Genomic DNA, 14,590 nt, shown 5'->3' on the forward strand with positions numbered 1-14,590 from the left:
AAGGTTGTGGATGTTGTCTATGTGGACTTCAGCAAGGCCTTTGACACTGTCTCCCACAGCACACTCCTGGAAAAGCTGGCAGCGCATGGTTTGGACAGGAGCACTCTGTGCTGGGTTAGGAACTGGTTGGGTGGTTGGGCCCAGAGAGTGGTGGTGAACAGTGCTGCATCCAGCTGGGGGCCAGTCACCAGTGGTGTCCCTCAGAGGTCTGTGCTAGGTCCAGTCCTGTTCAATATTTTTATTGATCACCTGGATGAGGGTATTGAGTCTTTCACTAGTAAATTTGTGGATGATAGACACTAAGCTGGGACTATGTGGCGATCTGTTGGAAGGTGGGAGGGCTCTGCAGAGAGACCTGGAATAGTTGAATGGATGGGCAAAATACAGAGGGATGAAGTTTAGTAAGTCCAAGTACCGAGTCCTGCATTTTGGCCACAATAGCCCCCTGCAATGTCATAGGCTGGGGACAGTGTGGCTGGACAGTGCCCAGGAGTAAAGGGACCTGGGGGTGCTGGTGACAGCCGGCTGAACGTGAGCCAGCAGTGTGCCCCGGTAGCCAAGAAGGCCAATGGCCCCTGGCCTGTACCAGGAATAGTGTGGCCAGCAGGAGCAGGGAGGTCATTCTTCCCCTGCACTTGGCACTGGTGAGGCCACACCTGGAGTGCTGTGTCCAGTTCTGGGCCCTCAGTTCAGGAAGGACCTTGAGATGCTTGAGCACGTCCAGAGGAGGCAACGAGGCTGGTGAGAGGCTTGGAACACAAGTCTTGTGAGGAATGGCTAAGGAAGCTGGAGTTGTTTAGCCTGGAGAAACAGAGACTCAGAGGTGACCTTAGCCTCTCTCTACAACTGCCTGAAAGGTGGCTGTAGTCAGGTTGGGGTTGGTCTCTTTCTCCACGCAGCAACTGACAGAACGAGAGGACACAGCCTTAAGCTGTGCCAAGGAAATATAGGTTGCATATTGGAGAAAAGTTTGTTATGGAAAGAGTGATAAAGTACTGGAATGGTCTGCCTGGGGAGGTGGTGGAGTCACCATCCCCGGATGTGTTTAAAAAGCAGATGGGATATGGCACTTGGTACCATGGTTTTGTTGAAGTATTGGGTAGTTGAGGTATTAGGGCATGGGTTGATCTTGGAGGTCTCTTCCAAACTAGTAATTCCATGATTCTGTGATTCTGGGACTAGGGATGCAAGCAGAGGAAATACAGCTTTTCTCAAGGAAACCAGCTGTGGCAGTCCCAGCTGTTTCCCAAACACTCAGCATAACTTCTCATTACTGTGTTTCCTGTTACTGCTTCCTCCTTTTTCAGGAAGCACACAATCTTCATGCATTGTCCATGTTTTATTGCCCTATTTCAAGTTGCACAGAGTCACATCATCTCAGTCTCACAACTCAGAATCAAATCTCCTCTCCTTGACATGTCCCTGAACTCTTTCACCTCTAGCCTAAACCTGGAAGTACTGGGAGGGCGGGATGTACCATAGCAGCTATATCCATTTCCACACAGCTTGTATCTTTCTTTAGCTGGTATTGGGTAGTCGCAGGCATACACAATGGCCAGCAGGGATGCTCCAGGGAGCATTCATCTTCCAGTCCCTGCCCTGCAGCATCTTGTTAGTCATAAGGGAAGCAGAGGGCATTGCACATCTCTGAGTTTCCTCATCCCTGCTGTGTTTTCAGCAGCCCAACCAATAACGGCACTGAAGCCCTGCAGTGATTTAGTGAATGGTCACCAAGGTAGAAAGAAGTTTACCAAGTCTTGCTAATAGCTGCCTGAGCTTTCTTTTCTCATGCACTGTCTGAACTAATCTGTGTGCTGCCTAGTTGATGATTAAGATCTTCTTTTACTTAGCAATGTGACCTGCCCTGTGTTAAGATCAGAATTTGTGTCTAACAGTAAGTCAACCAGAGAAATTTTATGCTGCATATGATTTCTGATAGGTGCAGCCATGGGGGCAAATGAAATGTTTCCTTCACCATTACCTCACACCAAAACAGGTTAATCTTCTAGGGCAACCTATACTGGTGGAATGATGTGAATACCATGAAAAACACAGACCAAATTCAGCAGTTTGCAGTGCCATTTTGGTTTTAAGTAGGTAACCTACAGAGAGCTTTAAAAGCAGCTGACATCTCTTGATTATGATATGCCTTTCTCATGTAGAGGAGAATGAAGTGACTTGTACTTCTGTAGCAACTTGAGAAAATCTGCCTTGGTAGATCAACATTGTCTCTAAATTACTCATTTTTACTCCTATTCAAGTAAGTGGGAGAGTTTTTTCCACTGATGTCAGTGGAAGCAATCTCAGGCCTTAGACAGCTATGGCAAAGCTATATTTGTCCAAGGCTCCACAGTGCCATGTGTAAGCAGACACAAAACCCCTCTGAGAAACTCTGCGTGAGGGTCTCTTTCTATTTTTTGAAGGCTAGTATAAAAAAAAAAAACAAACCTTTAAAATAGTAGTTTCTTGGAAACAATTCAGTAATAAAAGTGTGTGAACAATACTTTGCTTCCCAGGGCAATTAAAGGATTTAGGAAGTGCTCAGCTCTTCTTTTTAATACCCTCATAATACAAGAACAAAGGCTTTGTTAATTTATAAGACAGTAAATTTACTTTATTCTACATTGCTTAGTGAGCTATAGAAATTCACAGATAAAGGAAGTGGTTTCTAAAAAAATGAGTGATGAGTTATGCTGGTAGCAGTAATAATAGTGCATCTATTTCTGCAAAATGTTCATGGCACTGTACCTTATGCTTTGACTGGTGATCTGAAGGAGCCAGAAAAAAAAAATGCTTCCTCGGTTAATTCTGCCTGAACAAATGGCCCAGCACCTTTTGAAGTGGGTTGTTTCTCTCAGTGTCAAGTAGTAGGTATTAGGCATATGGGGAACACTATCAAACTGCTGAGGGCAAGGGACAGGGTTGAAAACTAGACCAGTCTTCATAAGTGGCCATAGCTCGGTTGACTCTTCTGCTAAGATAAGTGAAAGCTGTGCTAGTTGGTAGCCATGAGAGACTCTTCCCTCAACCAACTGTGCAACACTAATTGCTACTTTCTGAACCAAGGGGAGCTAATGGTTTTGACTGGGTACAGTCACACTTCAATAAGACAAGGGGTGATAGCTTTAAACTGGAAGAGGGTAGATTTAGATTAGTTAAAAGGAAGAAATTGTTTACTGTGAGGGTAGTGAGGCACTGGTAGAGGTTTCCCAGAGAAGATGTGGATGCTTCATTCAAGCAGTGTTCAAGTGCTCAAATGTTCAAGGCCAGGTTTGAATGTGGCTTTTACCAAGGGGTCCCTGCCCATGTTGGGAGGGGAGTGGATAATTAGATAATCTTTAAGGTCCCTTCCAACCCAAACCATTCTATGATTCAGTTGTTGAAGAGACCACAAATTAGGTAAAAAATTCACCGTGAAAGCATTTAACTGCGACACCAGCTGTGCTCCAAGGAGTTCTTCAGGAGTCCCACGTGGAATTAAATCTAATATAGGTGGTTTTTGTGTCTTGTCAGAAACCATATGTTTGCAAGATACCGGGCTGCACGAAGCGCTACACAGACCCCAGCTCTCTCCGGAAGCACGTGAAGACCGTGCACGGCCCGGAGGCACATGTCACCAAGAAGCAGCGGGGAGATATCCACCCACGGCCTCCGCCACCAAGAGACCCAGGCAGCCACTCTCAGACCCGGTCACCAGGCCATCAGACTCAGGGTGCAATTGGTGAGCAGAAGGACCTCAGCAACACTACCTCAAAGCGTGAAGAATGCCTCCAAGTGAAAGCAGTCAAGTCAGAAAAACCAATGGTATGCAATACACCGTGCCACTCCCTTTATCCTTTTCTTCCTTCCTTAATAATCCCTGTATGAAATTCTCAAGTCTGTAACCTCTAGCTCACAAGGTTTGGTTTTGTGAGGTCTTTTTCTGTGTTTACATGGCAAAATGTTTTTAAAGCCTAATAGCAAATAAAAAGATGACATCTAGTACGCGTAATATGGAGTAAGCGTGGTGCTGGCAGCTGCCACAATAATTGTTTCTCTTAAAAAAGCTCCATCTTCTGGAATAAGCATAGTATAAGAAAATCAGAGTTGAAAAAAATAACATGTTTTTTCCACTCTTCTGTTTCCAGAAGAAAGATGGTGAATCTGAATCTTGCAGGCTGAAAGCCAGAAAAAGAAAAAAACCAAACCAAACCACAAGAAATCCAAATTACTAAAATGATGGTATTGATGATGATCATTTTTGGAGAACCTAGGGAAACAATCAGATTTTAGGGGCTTGAGGCTTTTGGGTTATGGATCAAACTGAAGCAGGATGAATTGAGTTTCTTAAACAGCAGATGGGCATCTTTTTAATAACATCTCTGTTGTGATGTGACCTCTTATGCTTACCTGATGCTTAACTCAAGTTAACCTAGTCCAAGTTTAACTAAATCGACAGTCTGCAAGTGTTTTCTCTGGTTTACCTTAACATATTGCATTAAGCTATTGAAAGGACTGTATTCCATGTTTTGAGATGCTATCTTAAATACACAGGTTCTTTTATTTGCCTGAATTTCATGTGCCATCTGCCCTCTTCACAAGGGTTAATTCAAAGGCAGCCACTCCATCCTCTTCCCCATCTGGGTCTATGATTCATCTGTATCCAGCCCCTGGGGAATACAAATATGAGCCCTCCAAATTCTGCTCATACTGTTAATCATGCTGCAATTCAAAGTGATTACTCACTGAAATATGAGTTACTGCTATGTTGTGCCTAAGGCTTATGCTCAAACTGTTCAGTATTAATCCTGAATTAAAAAACTTTGAAGGGCTGAGACTAAACTCCTGCTGAAGTCTAAAGGAAGTCCTCTGCCATCTTTGCTGATAACTACCTTAGTTTACAAAGGAACAAAGTCTCTTGCTTTGCTAGGTAAACATGTTGAGGCATTATTGAGGCATGTTGAACACAGTTCTAACAGGAAAATTTGTGAGAAAGAGGAGTACTAATGCCTATAGCTTACATAGCATTAAATATTTTTCGTGGAAAAGTATATTTTAAAAATAATTGTGCTTCTTGTTTTTCATTGCATGTATGAATTAAGGTATATTTTCTGGTTTTCAACTAATCCAATATCTTTTCTGTCTAATGCTCTTAAATGTCTTATTCTAACTTCCTAAGGACAGTGGGTAATAAGGTGAGGGCATTTTAACTTTTCTGCTTTTTCTTATTGCAACATTATTTGTGTTTTTATTTTAGTCTTCTGCCTGTTGTTCAATAATTCCTTTATTTAGTAATGTGCAATCCATCAAGCACATTCCCAGTTGTAATGTTGTGAGCGTTTTGCAACACTTGACATGTGAAAAATCTGGCTTATATTGGTGAAACATCTTCAGAAATGTCTTTGTACTTTCCCCTCTAGATGACACATCCATTTTTCTTCTGTATTGCACATCTAGAAATATATGTCCTGCATAATACAGTTCTTATTTCTGTACCCTACCTCACTGTGATCTTGACATGTGCTACAAGAACAGGCTTCTGATCACTATTACTCTTCTTCCATATGGCATGAAGCTATTGTCCAGAAGCACAAACTTTCTTCTGTATAACAACTGTTATTTCTATTCTTGTCACCAAATCTGCTATGGCCAGGATTTGGAAATGAACTTGCTCAGTGTGGCCTCATAAATTCTAAGTATCATCATTCAAGTTAGAAATAATAAAATAGTTACTGAATCTCAAATGGACTCCTTAAGGGCATGAAACTACAGTAGTGCAATGAATCTGAGTCTTCATTCATTGATGTTTAAAGTGAGAGTTGTCCCTGCCACTTCAGAAATTCAAGACAGCATTTTTCAATAAAATGTACATAAAGATCACAGAGTGGCAGAAGAAAAACAAAACCAAAAAACAAAACCACATCAGAAACCCTAAAAGTTAAATACTTACATGAAACTGTTCTTGTGAGCAAAATGATACTGCATGCCCCACTGATTTGTGATCACACTGATAGAACCTTACACTGAGATATTAAATCCAGAGACTTCTGTCTGTGTTTTGTCTGTCAGTTTGTCAATTTTCCCATTCTTTTGCGAGAACTTCATAAAACGTCTGAAAAGTAAATCAAGCCTGTGTTTCCCCACAGCAAGAGTTCTGCTAGAGCAGCAGGGAACACTCCCTGTTAAGAAAGAAGATGCTATTGTGGCATATTTATATCCCTTCAGATTAGCAGCCTGTATTGTCTACTTAAATTCTTGCACTTCAAATCTTAAATTCTAATGAAACAAAGGATTTGATTCAGTAGATCATCACCTTCTTGATTCAGGTCAGAGGCGGTATAAGTTAGGTGGTATAAGAGGTATAAGAGGAGGTGTAAGTTAGACCTGAGTGCTGCCAGGGTCATGAGATGCTGATAATATGATACAATATTTTTTGCACTGATGCTTTGTCCCTATTTTATTACATGCCAGCATTTCAGGCCAACCACTGCTTGTAACAATGAGCCTTAAGCCTGGAAAATGCTTACATTCTTTAGCCACAAGTCTAATTAAAAAAACCCAAATTCCAATGTTGTTGGAGTCTTGTTTGTTTGTTTGCAAGCCTCGCAGTGTAAACTAATACCTTGTAACATGGCTGAATTCTGGTTTGGTTTTTCTGAGCTGCAGCTTCAGTTGGGAACAGCACATAAGCAAAGTAGGGTATCCATCCGTAGGTGCTCACAAATGGCTTGAAGTGATATAAGTAACTCTGGGAGTAATTTGGATAAATGTCTTATGAAGATATATTAAATACCATCAGCAACATGTGAAAGGGGACTTTAGTCTTGTGCTTTACAGTGCCATTCACTGCAGTTGAAGCCAATATCTAGAAAGCCTCTTTATGAACGATCACTGTTATCATTTAATGCTGAACTTTTCTATACCTGTATTTTCGGCTCCATTTAGACCTTCATTTAGCACAAATGCTCTGGTTAACATTGTTTGCTTAATCCTCACACTCTTTTGTCTCTTACTTCCCTCCAACAGACATCTCAGCCAAGCCCTGGTGGTCAGTCTACATGCAGCAGCGAACAGTCCCCCATCAGCAACTATTCCAACAATGGGATCGAGCTTACTCTGACCGGTGGTGGTAGTGTAGGAGACCTCAGTGTCATCGATGAAACCCCAATCATGGACTCTACCATTTCCACAGCCACCACAGCACTTGGCTTACAGGCCAGGAGGAATATGACAGGGACCAAATGGATGGAGCAAGTGAAATTAGAAAGGTTGAAACAAGTTAATGGAATGCTTCCAAGACTGAACCCCGTTCCACCTTCCAAAGCCCCGACCTTGCCGCCTCTCATAGGAAATGGTGAGATACACGTAATAAGAGTGATAATGCTTTTTGTCCATTATCTTGCTGCTTCCTAGCTCAATCTTGCAACTCTTGCAGGAGTTGCACAGCTTAGGGAACTCAGCAGCTGTGAAATGGTTTGTAAATTGTTCACTTTCTGTTTGTGCCCTCATTGCAAGTCCTTCTACCCACCCTCTGAGAAGTCTGATAGTCCTGTGTTTTACAGAACAAGGGTTAGCAGGGGAGCCATGAGTCACATTTTAAATATCCCCTACAGTTAAAGGTTTTGACCCAAGATCATCAAAATTCTGTCCTGTTTCAAGGCAAGGCAGAAGAAATAAATACCTGTGAATTTATTGTATGGAAGTCTTTCTGTTGAGGCCCTTGCAAGGCAGCCTTTGCAGCAGTGTGGTGGGCTTCCCTTTAAATAACCTGTTCCCACACATAGAAGAAATCATACGTACAGATGTTGCTGCTGCAAAGAGCAGATATCCATGAATGGGAGCAAGGCGAGGTTGAACTCTGAAGATCCCCAGTTGTTTTCCTCCAAAGAGCTGCTCATGACCAAATTGGATGTTGCTGCTGCTCCTATTTTGCCTACAGCATGCCTGTAGGTTTCTGGGCTCCACCCAGCAGTGACAGCCCAGGTTTTCTGAGACCCATTCAGTCAAAACAAACTATGTAAAATTAAGACATTTATCCTGTTTATTAAAACCAAAACAAAACAAGGAAACCAACAAAGATGTTTTGCAGTTGTTAGGAGTTATTTCAAGAATATTTCAAGAAGTTTAAGAAATGACCTTGAATAGCCTCCAATTTGTATATTTTGCCATTCCATGCAAATGCCTGTTCAATTATATTTTGCCTATAAAAAGCTCCCTTACGAATGTGTCCTCCTGGCACATCAGCCAGCATAGCTGCACTGCAGGCTGGAGCACTGCACCAGCTGATGACAGTTTGTGGCTATGGGCTATAAATTTTCTTCTGGGATTCACACTGAAATGTTACCCTTGAGTCTCTGAATCAGCTTTAAACCTAAGGACACAGTTTTTATCCCTACTTCTTTCAAGAAGGAGCACTGCTATGATTGGGTGTGATGATGTTCTTCCTCTATACTCCACTGAGTTCTTTACTGTGTGTTTTCCACACCAGTTTCTGGATAATACCTCTTTGTTTAACTGTGAATTTTACCTGCAGGTACCCAGTCAAACAGCAGCTGCAGTGTCGGAGGATCCATGACTATTCTGCCAAACAGGAATGAACTCTCAAGTACAGACATCACTGTGTTGAACATGCTGAACAGGAGGGACAGCAATACTAGCACAATCAGTTCAGCTTACCTGAGCAGCCGCAGGTCCTCTGGAATCTCACCTTGCTTCTCCAGCCGGAGGTCCAGCGATGCCTCCCAGGCAGAGGGAAGACCGCAGAACGTGAGCGTTGCAGACTCCTACGACCCCATCTCGACGGATGCCTCCCGGCGCTCCAGTGAAGCGAGCCAGTGTGATGACCTGCCAAGTCTTCTCAGCCTCACCCCGGCCCAGCAATACAGGCTGAAAGCTAAATATGCAGCAGCTACTGGTGGACCCCCACCAACTCCACTGCCTAACATGGAGAGGATGAGCCTCAAGACAAGAATGGCACTCTTGGGTGACTGCAGGGAGTCTGGAGTATCTCCACTGCCTCCAGTGAATGTCCCTCGAAGATGTAGTGATGGTGGGGCAAATGGTTACAGCAGGAGGCATTTTCTGTCTCACGAAGCTTTAGGAAATGGGACAAGGAGAGCCAGTGATCCAGTCAGAATGGCCTCTGACAATCTCTCTGTCCCAAGAGTCCAGCGTTTCAACAGTCTTAATAGCTTTAACCCTCCTGCTTTGCCTCCATCCATGGAAAAGCGCAACCTTGTTCTTCAGAACTACACCCGTTCTGAGGGTGGCGTCTTTCGCAGCTTCAGCTCCCCCTGTCCTCCAAGCATCAGCGAGAATGTCGCCCTGGAGGCTGCTACCGTGGAAGCAGGTAGCAGTCTGAATGATGAGGATCTCCTGCCAGATGATGTGGTCCAGTATCTGAATTCCCAGAACCAGGGCACGTACGACCATTTGTTGAACAATGTCCTAGACAGCAACAAAATGCATCACAGCTCAGTTTCAGGAAACAACAACCCCAGCAACTTTGACCAAGCCCCTCCACCGAGCAGTCAGCAGGCAGGTCCCGAGGCAAGTAAGAGTGACTTGCCCATTCAGTGGAATGAAGTAAGCTCAGGAAGTTCTGACTTATCTCCTTCAAAGCTGAAATGTGGTCAGCGGTCAGCAGTGCAGCAGGCTCGGGCCTTCAGATTTTATAACAATATGATGGTTCAGCAGCAGAACCTGGAGAGAAGCAACATGGCCCAACAGAATGGCTATCAGAACCTGGTGGAGAACAACACTTCCTACAGTTTACAGCAAAACGTGACTCTTGGCAGCGGAGCTGGGAATTCTTTCAGCATGCATTCCAACAAGCCTTACAGTGAAAGCATGGGCAGGCAAGCAATGATGGCTGGGGTGACAGACAATTCCTGTGGCATGGCAGTGCAAGGGCAGAAGCTAAGAATCAGCAACATGCCAGTGAATGGGAACCAGCAAAATTTCAGCCATCCCCTGGCATCCAGTGATCAAACCACCAATATGGCAAACGGGATGCAGGACAGGAACATGATGGAACAGGAATATTTGCAAAGCCAGCCAGCTGGAGATGGTGTTCATTACCAGGGAGTCAATCACTCTGGTCAAATGATGCTAGGGCAGGTTAGTCCTACCTCACAAGGCAGCCTGTATCAAGGGCCGCAGAGCTGTCCACTGGTGTCTCACACCATTGGAAGCCAGCCTTCAGGCTTGTCAGCAGCCAAAAGTTACCAGTCATGCTCTAATTACAGCAGCAACAGACGGCAAAACATGTTGAGAAACAACCTGTCCCAGCAGCAAAGACAAGTAGATGATGGCAACCAGACGTACAGGGTAAACACCATTAAGATGGAAATGCAAGGTCAATCACAGCAGTTCTGCTCTAACATGCAGAATTACTCTGGTCAGTTATATGACCAAACCATGGGCTTTAGCCACCAAGCTATGAAAACAGGTTCTTTCTTTGGTTCAGAAGCCAGCTGCCTGCTGCAGGGGACTGCAACTGAAAACTCATCTGAGCTTCTTTCCCCGGGGGCTAACCAAGTGTCAAGCACAGTTGACAGCATTGACAACAACAGTCTAGAGGGTGTGCAGATAGATTTTGATGCTATCATAGATGATGGGGACCATGTCAGCTTAATTTCGGGAGCCCTGAGCCCAAGTATCATTCAAAATGTCTCCCGCAATTCCTCACGCCTCACCACTCCCCGAGCATCTCTTACATTCCCAGCTATGCCTGTAAGCACAACCAACATGGCTATTGGGGACATGAGCTCTTTGTTGACCTCACTTGCAGAAGAAAGCAAGTTTCTTGCTGTTATGCAATAGACATAAAAAACAAAAACACTTAGGAGATAACAGATGGAAAAAAAAAAAGACTCATATTTTTTAGTTGTGTATGTATTTTAGCAATCTCATCTCACCTAAATGGGATGTGTTTCAAGTATATTCCTTTTATGGAATAAGGACTCTGAAAACCCTAAAGTGTTCTAGGGAGAAACTGTCTTCCATTTCAGTTTTGAATCAGTATTGCTACACCCATTCCATCCCTTTCTCTCTTTTCTCTCTCTCTCTCCCTCTCTCACTCTTTTTGAATGTCTGTATGCTTCTTTTTATTTTTCTTTTGTTTTTTAATTGTAAACCAATGTAAACGTGTGAAGTGCATGTTGTTTTTGTTTTGTTTTTTTTGTTTTGTTTTGGAGTTTTTTTGGTAAAGAAAGGCCTGTTGAAATGACTTGATAATTTTCTGTTACTCAAATGAAGCTAGACCTTGTAGAACCGTTGCAACTTTTCCCCTTGAACCTATAACCAGGCACAATGTGAAGTGAGCATACAGCAATGAAATCATCTCTGGATGCACTGGACACATCACACTGAGGTGGAAAACCAGTTTAGAAATGCACTGCCATGGTACCCCTGGGCTGCAGTTTCAGGGACAAGGAGCACAAAATGTTGGGAGGTTCAAGCAAATAAGAAATGTAAAAACCATCAGCCCTTTGATCTCTAGTGGAAGCTTAAGTTTGTTGTAAATGCACACAGAGATAGCTGTCACTGCCTTGAATAACAATACTGAGATTGTGTCATGTTCAACCTGTTTCAGAGGAAGGAGAGGACCAGAAAACTGTTCGTAGTCCAACTCTCATCTTTTGCAGTATTTGGTATTCTGGTTTTCAGCCTTCTTTTTTAAATGACTGGATAGCAAAATTATGGGTGTGTGTAGTGACTTGGGTAGTCTATAGTCTTCTCATTGCATACCACATTTGTGGAGATATGATCAGGGTCTTTTGCAGTATTTCATGCAATGAAATAACAAAAGAGCAGTATTTCATACTGGGGATTTTTTTTTTTTTTTTTTTTTTTTTTTAATTCAAATTATTGAGGTGTAACTTGCTGAGCCACTGGTTCTTATTTGCTGGTAAAACTTTGTGTACATCCCCTTCATCCCAGACAGCTCCATGGATACATACAGCTTCAAAAACATCATGGGCATGTCATGTAAAAGAAGCAGAAAATGAATGGCTGGCCCAGCTCTCAGGCTAGCCAAATAAATCAAAGCAGTTGCAAGCAATCTGATAATCTTAAATGTTTTTTTCCACTGTGTCCAGGCTTTACAAAATTAAGAAATTTAAACTGCCATTAAAAACAGCCAAGAAACAAGGGGACCAGCAAGTATTCAGAGATCACAGACTATTCAGATCTGGAATTATTATCAGGTCCAACTCTTCAGTGAATGGCCTGTGTGAGGATCAAACCCACAACTTTGATGCTATTGGCACCATGCTCTAACCAGCTGAGTTGTCTGGCAACTAATCAAAGCTCAGAAAGACCAACCCAACTTCTTTCTCTCCCTCTTGGTGACACCATGTGCATTTAATTTCAAAGCAGACCAGTGGTTCAGTGCCCAGGGTCCGTTATACCGGCAAAAAACTGAAACCAAGGCACTGTGATCATGAAGCTGGTGTAGGTGAATGGCATTTTCTCTGTGAACACAGGCTCGTTTTTGGCTCTGCTGGGCTCTGTGTCTGCACCCCTGAACACACAGTGCTCCTGGGTGAACAGGCTGCTGTGGGGAGCAATCACAAGACCACAGTTTAAGTTCACCCACTCCTAGAAGCTGCGTGGAGTTCCAGCCCTTGCAGACTTCTCAGTTAAGTCCCAAAAGTGAATGAAGTCCTACTACAGGATGTAAATTGTGCAGGCATTTACAGTCATGGATTTGATGTCTGTAAGGAGCTGATGTTATAGCAGACATACAGTGAGAAGAGGGAGTGTAATCAGTTTTGAAATACAGATAAACTTTAGCCCAGTCAGAATCAGAAGATGGCTTCTCTAGGCTAGAAAACCATTGCATTTTTTTCAGTTGTAAAAGAAAAGGTGAAATACCAGCTGATTGAGGACATGGCATTTGAGGAAATGTGTAGGAATGAAATCTCAGTGAATCTGTCAGATAACACTGATCTGTTAACAGCTGTTAACTGTTAGTCTGAGGATGAATCTATAAATCAGTAGGAAAACATCATAGGAATCTAGTGCAGGGGCCATATTTGAGCTTATCACAACACATACCAAGAGATTTGCACTCAGCTGGAATGTAAGAAATCAAGACAAATGTAGATAACCTACCTGTTTTATCATGACCTAGCTCCTGTCTTTCTTTGTATCTTTAGCCAGTATTTCTTTCTTACCCTGTCCCATGCACACATATTCACTCACCCTACACTTTTCTCTTTGCTAGCTTCCCTTCCAGCCTCACTGCCCCTGACCAGCTATCACAACCCACCTGCAGTGGTCCTTGGGCTGCATGGGCAGTTGGGCACAGCTCACCATGGCAAATGGCCATGGCAGCAGAAGGAAGCTGCTCCCTGTTGCCCTCTCATTGCCCAAAGGCCCTGTTGAGACCTACTGCCTGTACACAACCATTGTCCCTGCCCTGCTGCTGGGACAAGAAGGGATGCATCCCACTGGGCAGGTTCCCAGGGACAGGGATGTTCCAAGGGCTGTGCTGTGCATTGTAGCGTGGGGATACAGCTCATGGCCCTGCAGAGAAGCAGCAGTATAGGCATGAGGAAAGGCTGTGCTGGACAAGTTTCAGATAGTTCTCAGTAACCAAGCCTGACTATTTATTAAAGCCATCAATTACATGTTTATAAACAATTTCAACAGGGAGACTTATGACCAGCCTGGGAGTAGGTGGCTTGGGAGAGAAGTCTTTTATTGTTATGGAGCCAATACATTAAAAAACCCCCAGACATCCCAAACTATTTTTTAAACTCAATTTTCCAGTTCATAATTGTATCTGCTGGTGCAGTTGATGCTGGGAAGCTATTAACAGATGTGATCCATCAGAGCTTAGAAGGAGCCATTCATATTGCTCCAGGCTAAAAGGGACTGTTTGAGTAGCCAGTTTGCCTTCCTGGATTTGACAAACCTTCGTCACTCACTTAACCTTGTTTTGGGCCAACAGTGTGTCTTGGCAGAAACCACATGCTCAAGAAAGGCATCCCATTTGATTTGGCAAAGTTGTAGAATCAGAGACTCCACTGTGTCCTTGGAGAGTTTGTGCAAATGATTTATCATTTTCACCATTAAATGTATGTGCCACTTACGTTGATGTGTCACTTTTCACTTTTTAGTGTTTTCTCACACTTTTCTGTTTTATACTCAAGAGCCTGGTTTTGGTACCTGTGAGGGTAGCAATACATTGTAGCCCAGCTGTCTGGGGTTTGGTTCTGTTTTGATAAGGTGGACTGGTCTCTCTGAGCATGGCACTGTTACACTGGACACCAGCTTTCACTTCTCAACATCTGGCAGTCTGGGGAAAGTCCCATCAACACTGGTGGGATGAGTTTACTAGCATCCCTCTACTCTTCCAGTTACAGAGTCAAAGCTTGCTTTTGTGTATGTGGCACATCAGTTGATTTTTGCATAGCTGTTGGAAACACACTGATCACTCAAGAGTATAAGAAAATGCACAAAATATTGTGAATGTTCTATTTTTAAAGCATTGCAGCGTAAGTCTAAATTGCCATTTCTTTTAATGGCTCTGTGAGGGTCTTCCATATCCGTTACTGTTGGCCTTGGGCACATCAGTAACATTCAGCCTGCCTGAAGCGTG

The 14,590-nt window shown here is 43.4% G+C and overlaps 1 protein-coding gene across 1 annotated transcript in view; it reads left to right on the plus strand.

Moving 5' to 3' along the window:
• GLI3 (GLI family zinc finger 3) overlaps positions 1-11,853 on the plus strand; it is a 204,521-nt gene extending 192,668 nt beyond the window's left edge. Inside the window, exons 13-15 of the mRNA XM_058833075.1 lie at positions 3,514-3,804; positions 7,006-7,333; positions 8,513-11,853. Of these exons, the coding sequence (XP_058689058.1) occupies positions 3,514-3,804; positions 7,006-7,333; positions 8,513-10,803 (2,910 nt within the window). The 3' untranslated portion in view covers positions 10,804-11,853. The remainder of the gene's footprint in view (positions 1-3,513; positions 3,805-7,005; positions 7,334-8,512) is intronic.
• The last annotated feature ends 2,737 nt before the right edge of the window (positions 11,854-14,590 follow it).

This window comes from Poecile atricapillus, chromosome 2, assembly GCF_030490865.1.
Source record: "Poecile atricapillus isolate bPoeAtr1 chromosome 2, bPoeAtr1.hap1, whole genome shotgun sequence".
In the NCBI taxonomy this organism is placed as follows: Eukaryota; Metazoa; Chordata; class Aves; order Passeriformes; family Paridae; genus Poecile; species Poecile atricapillus.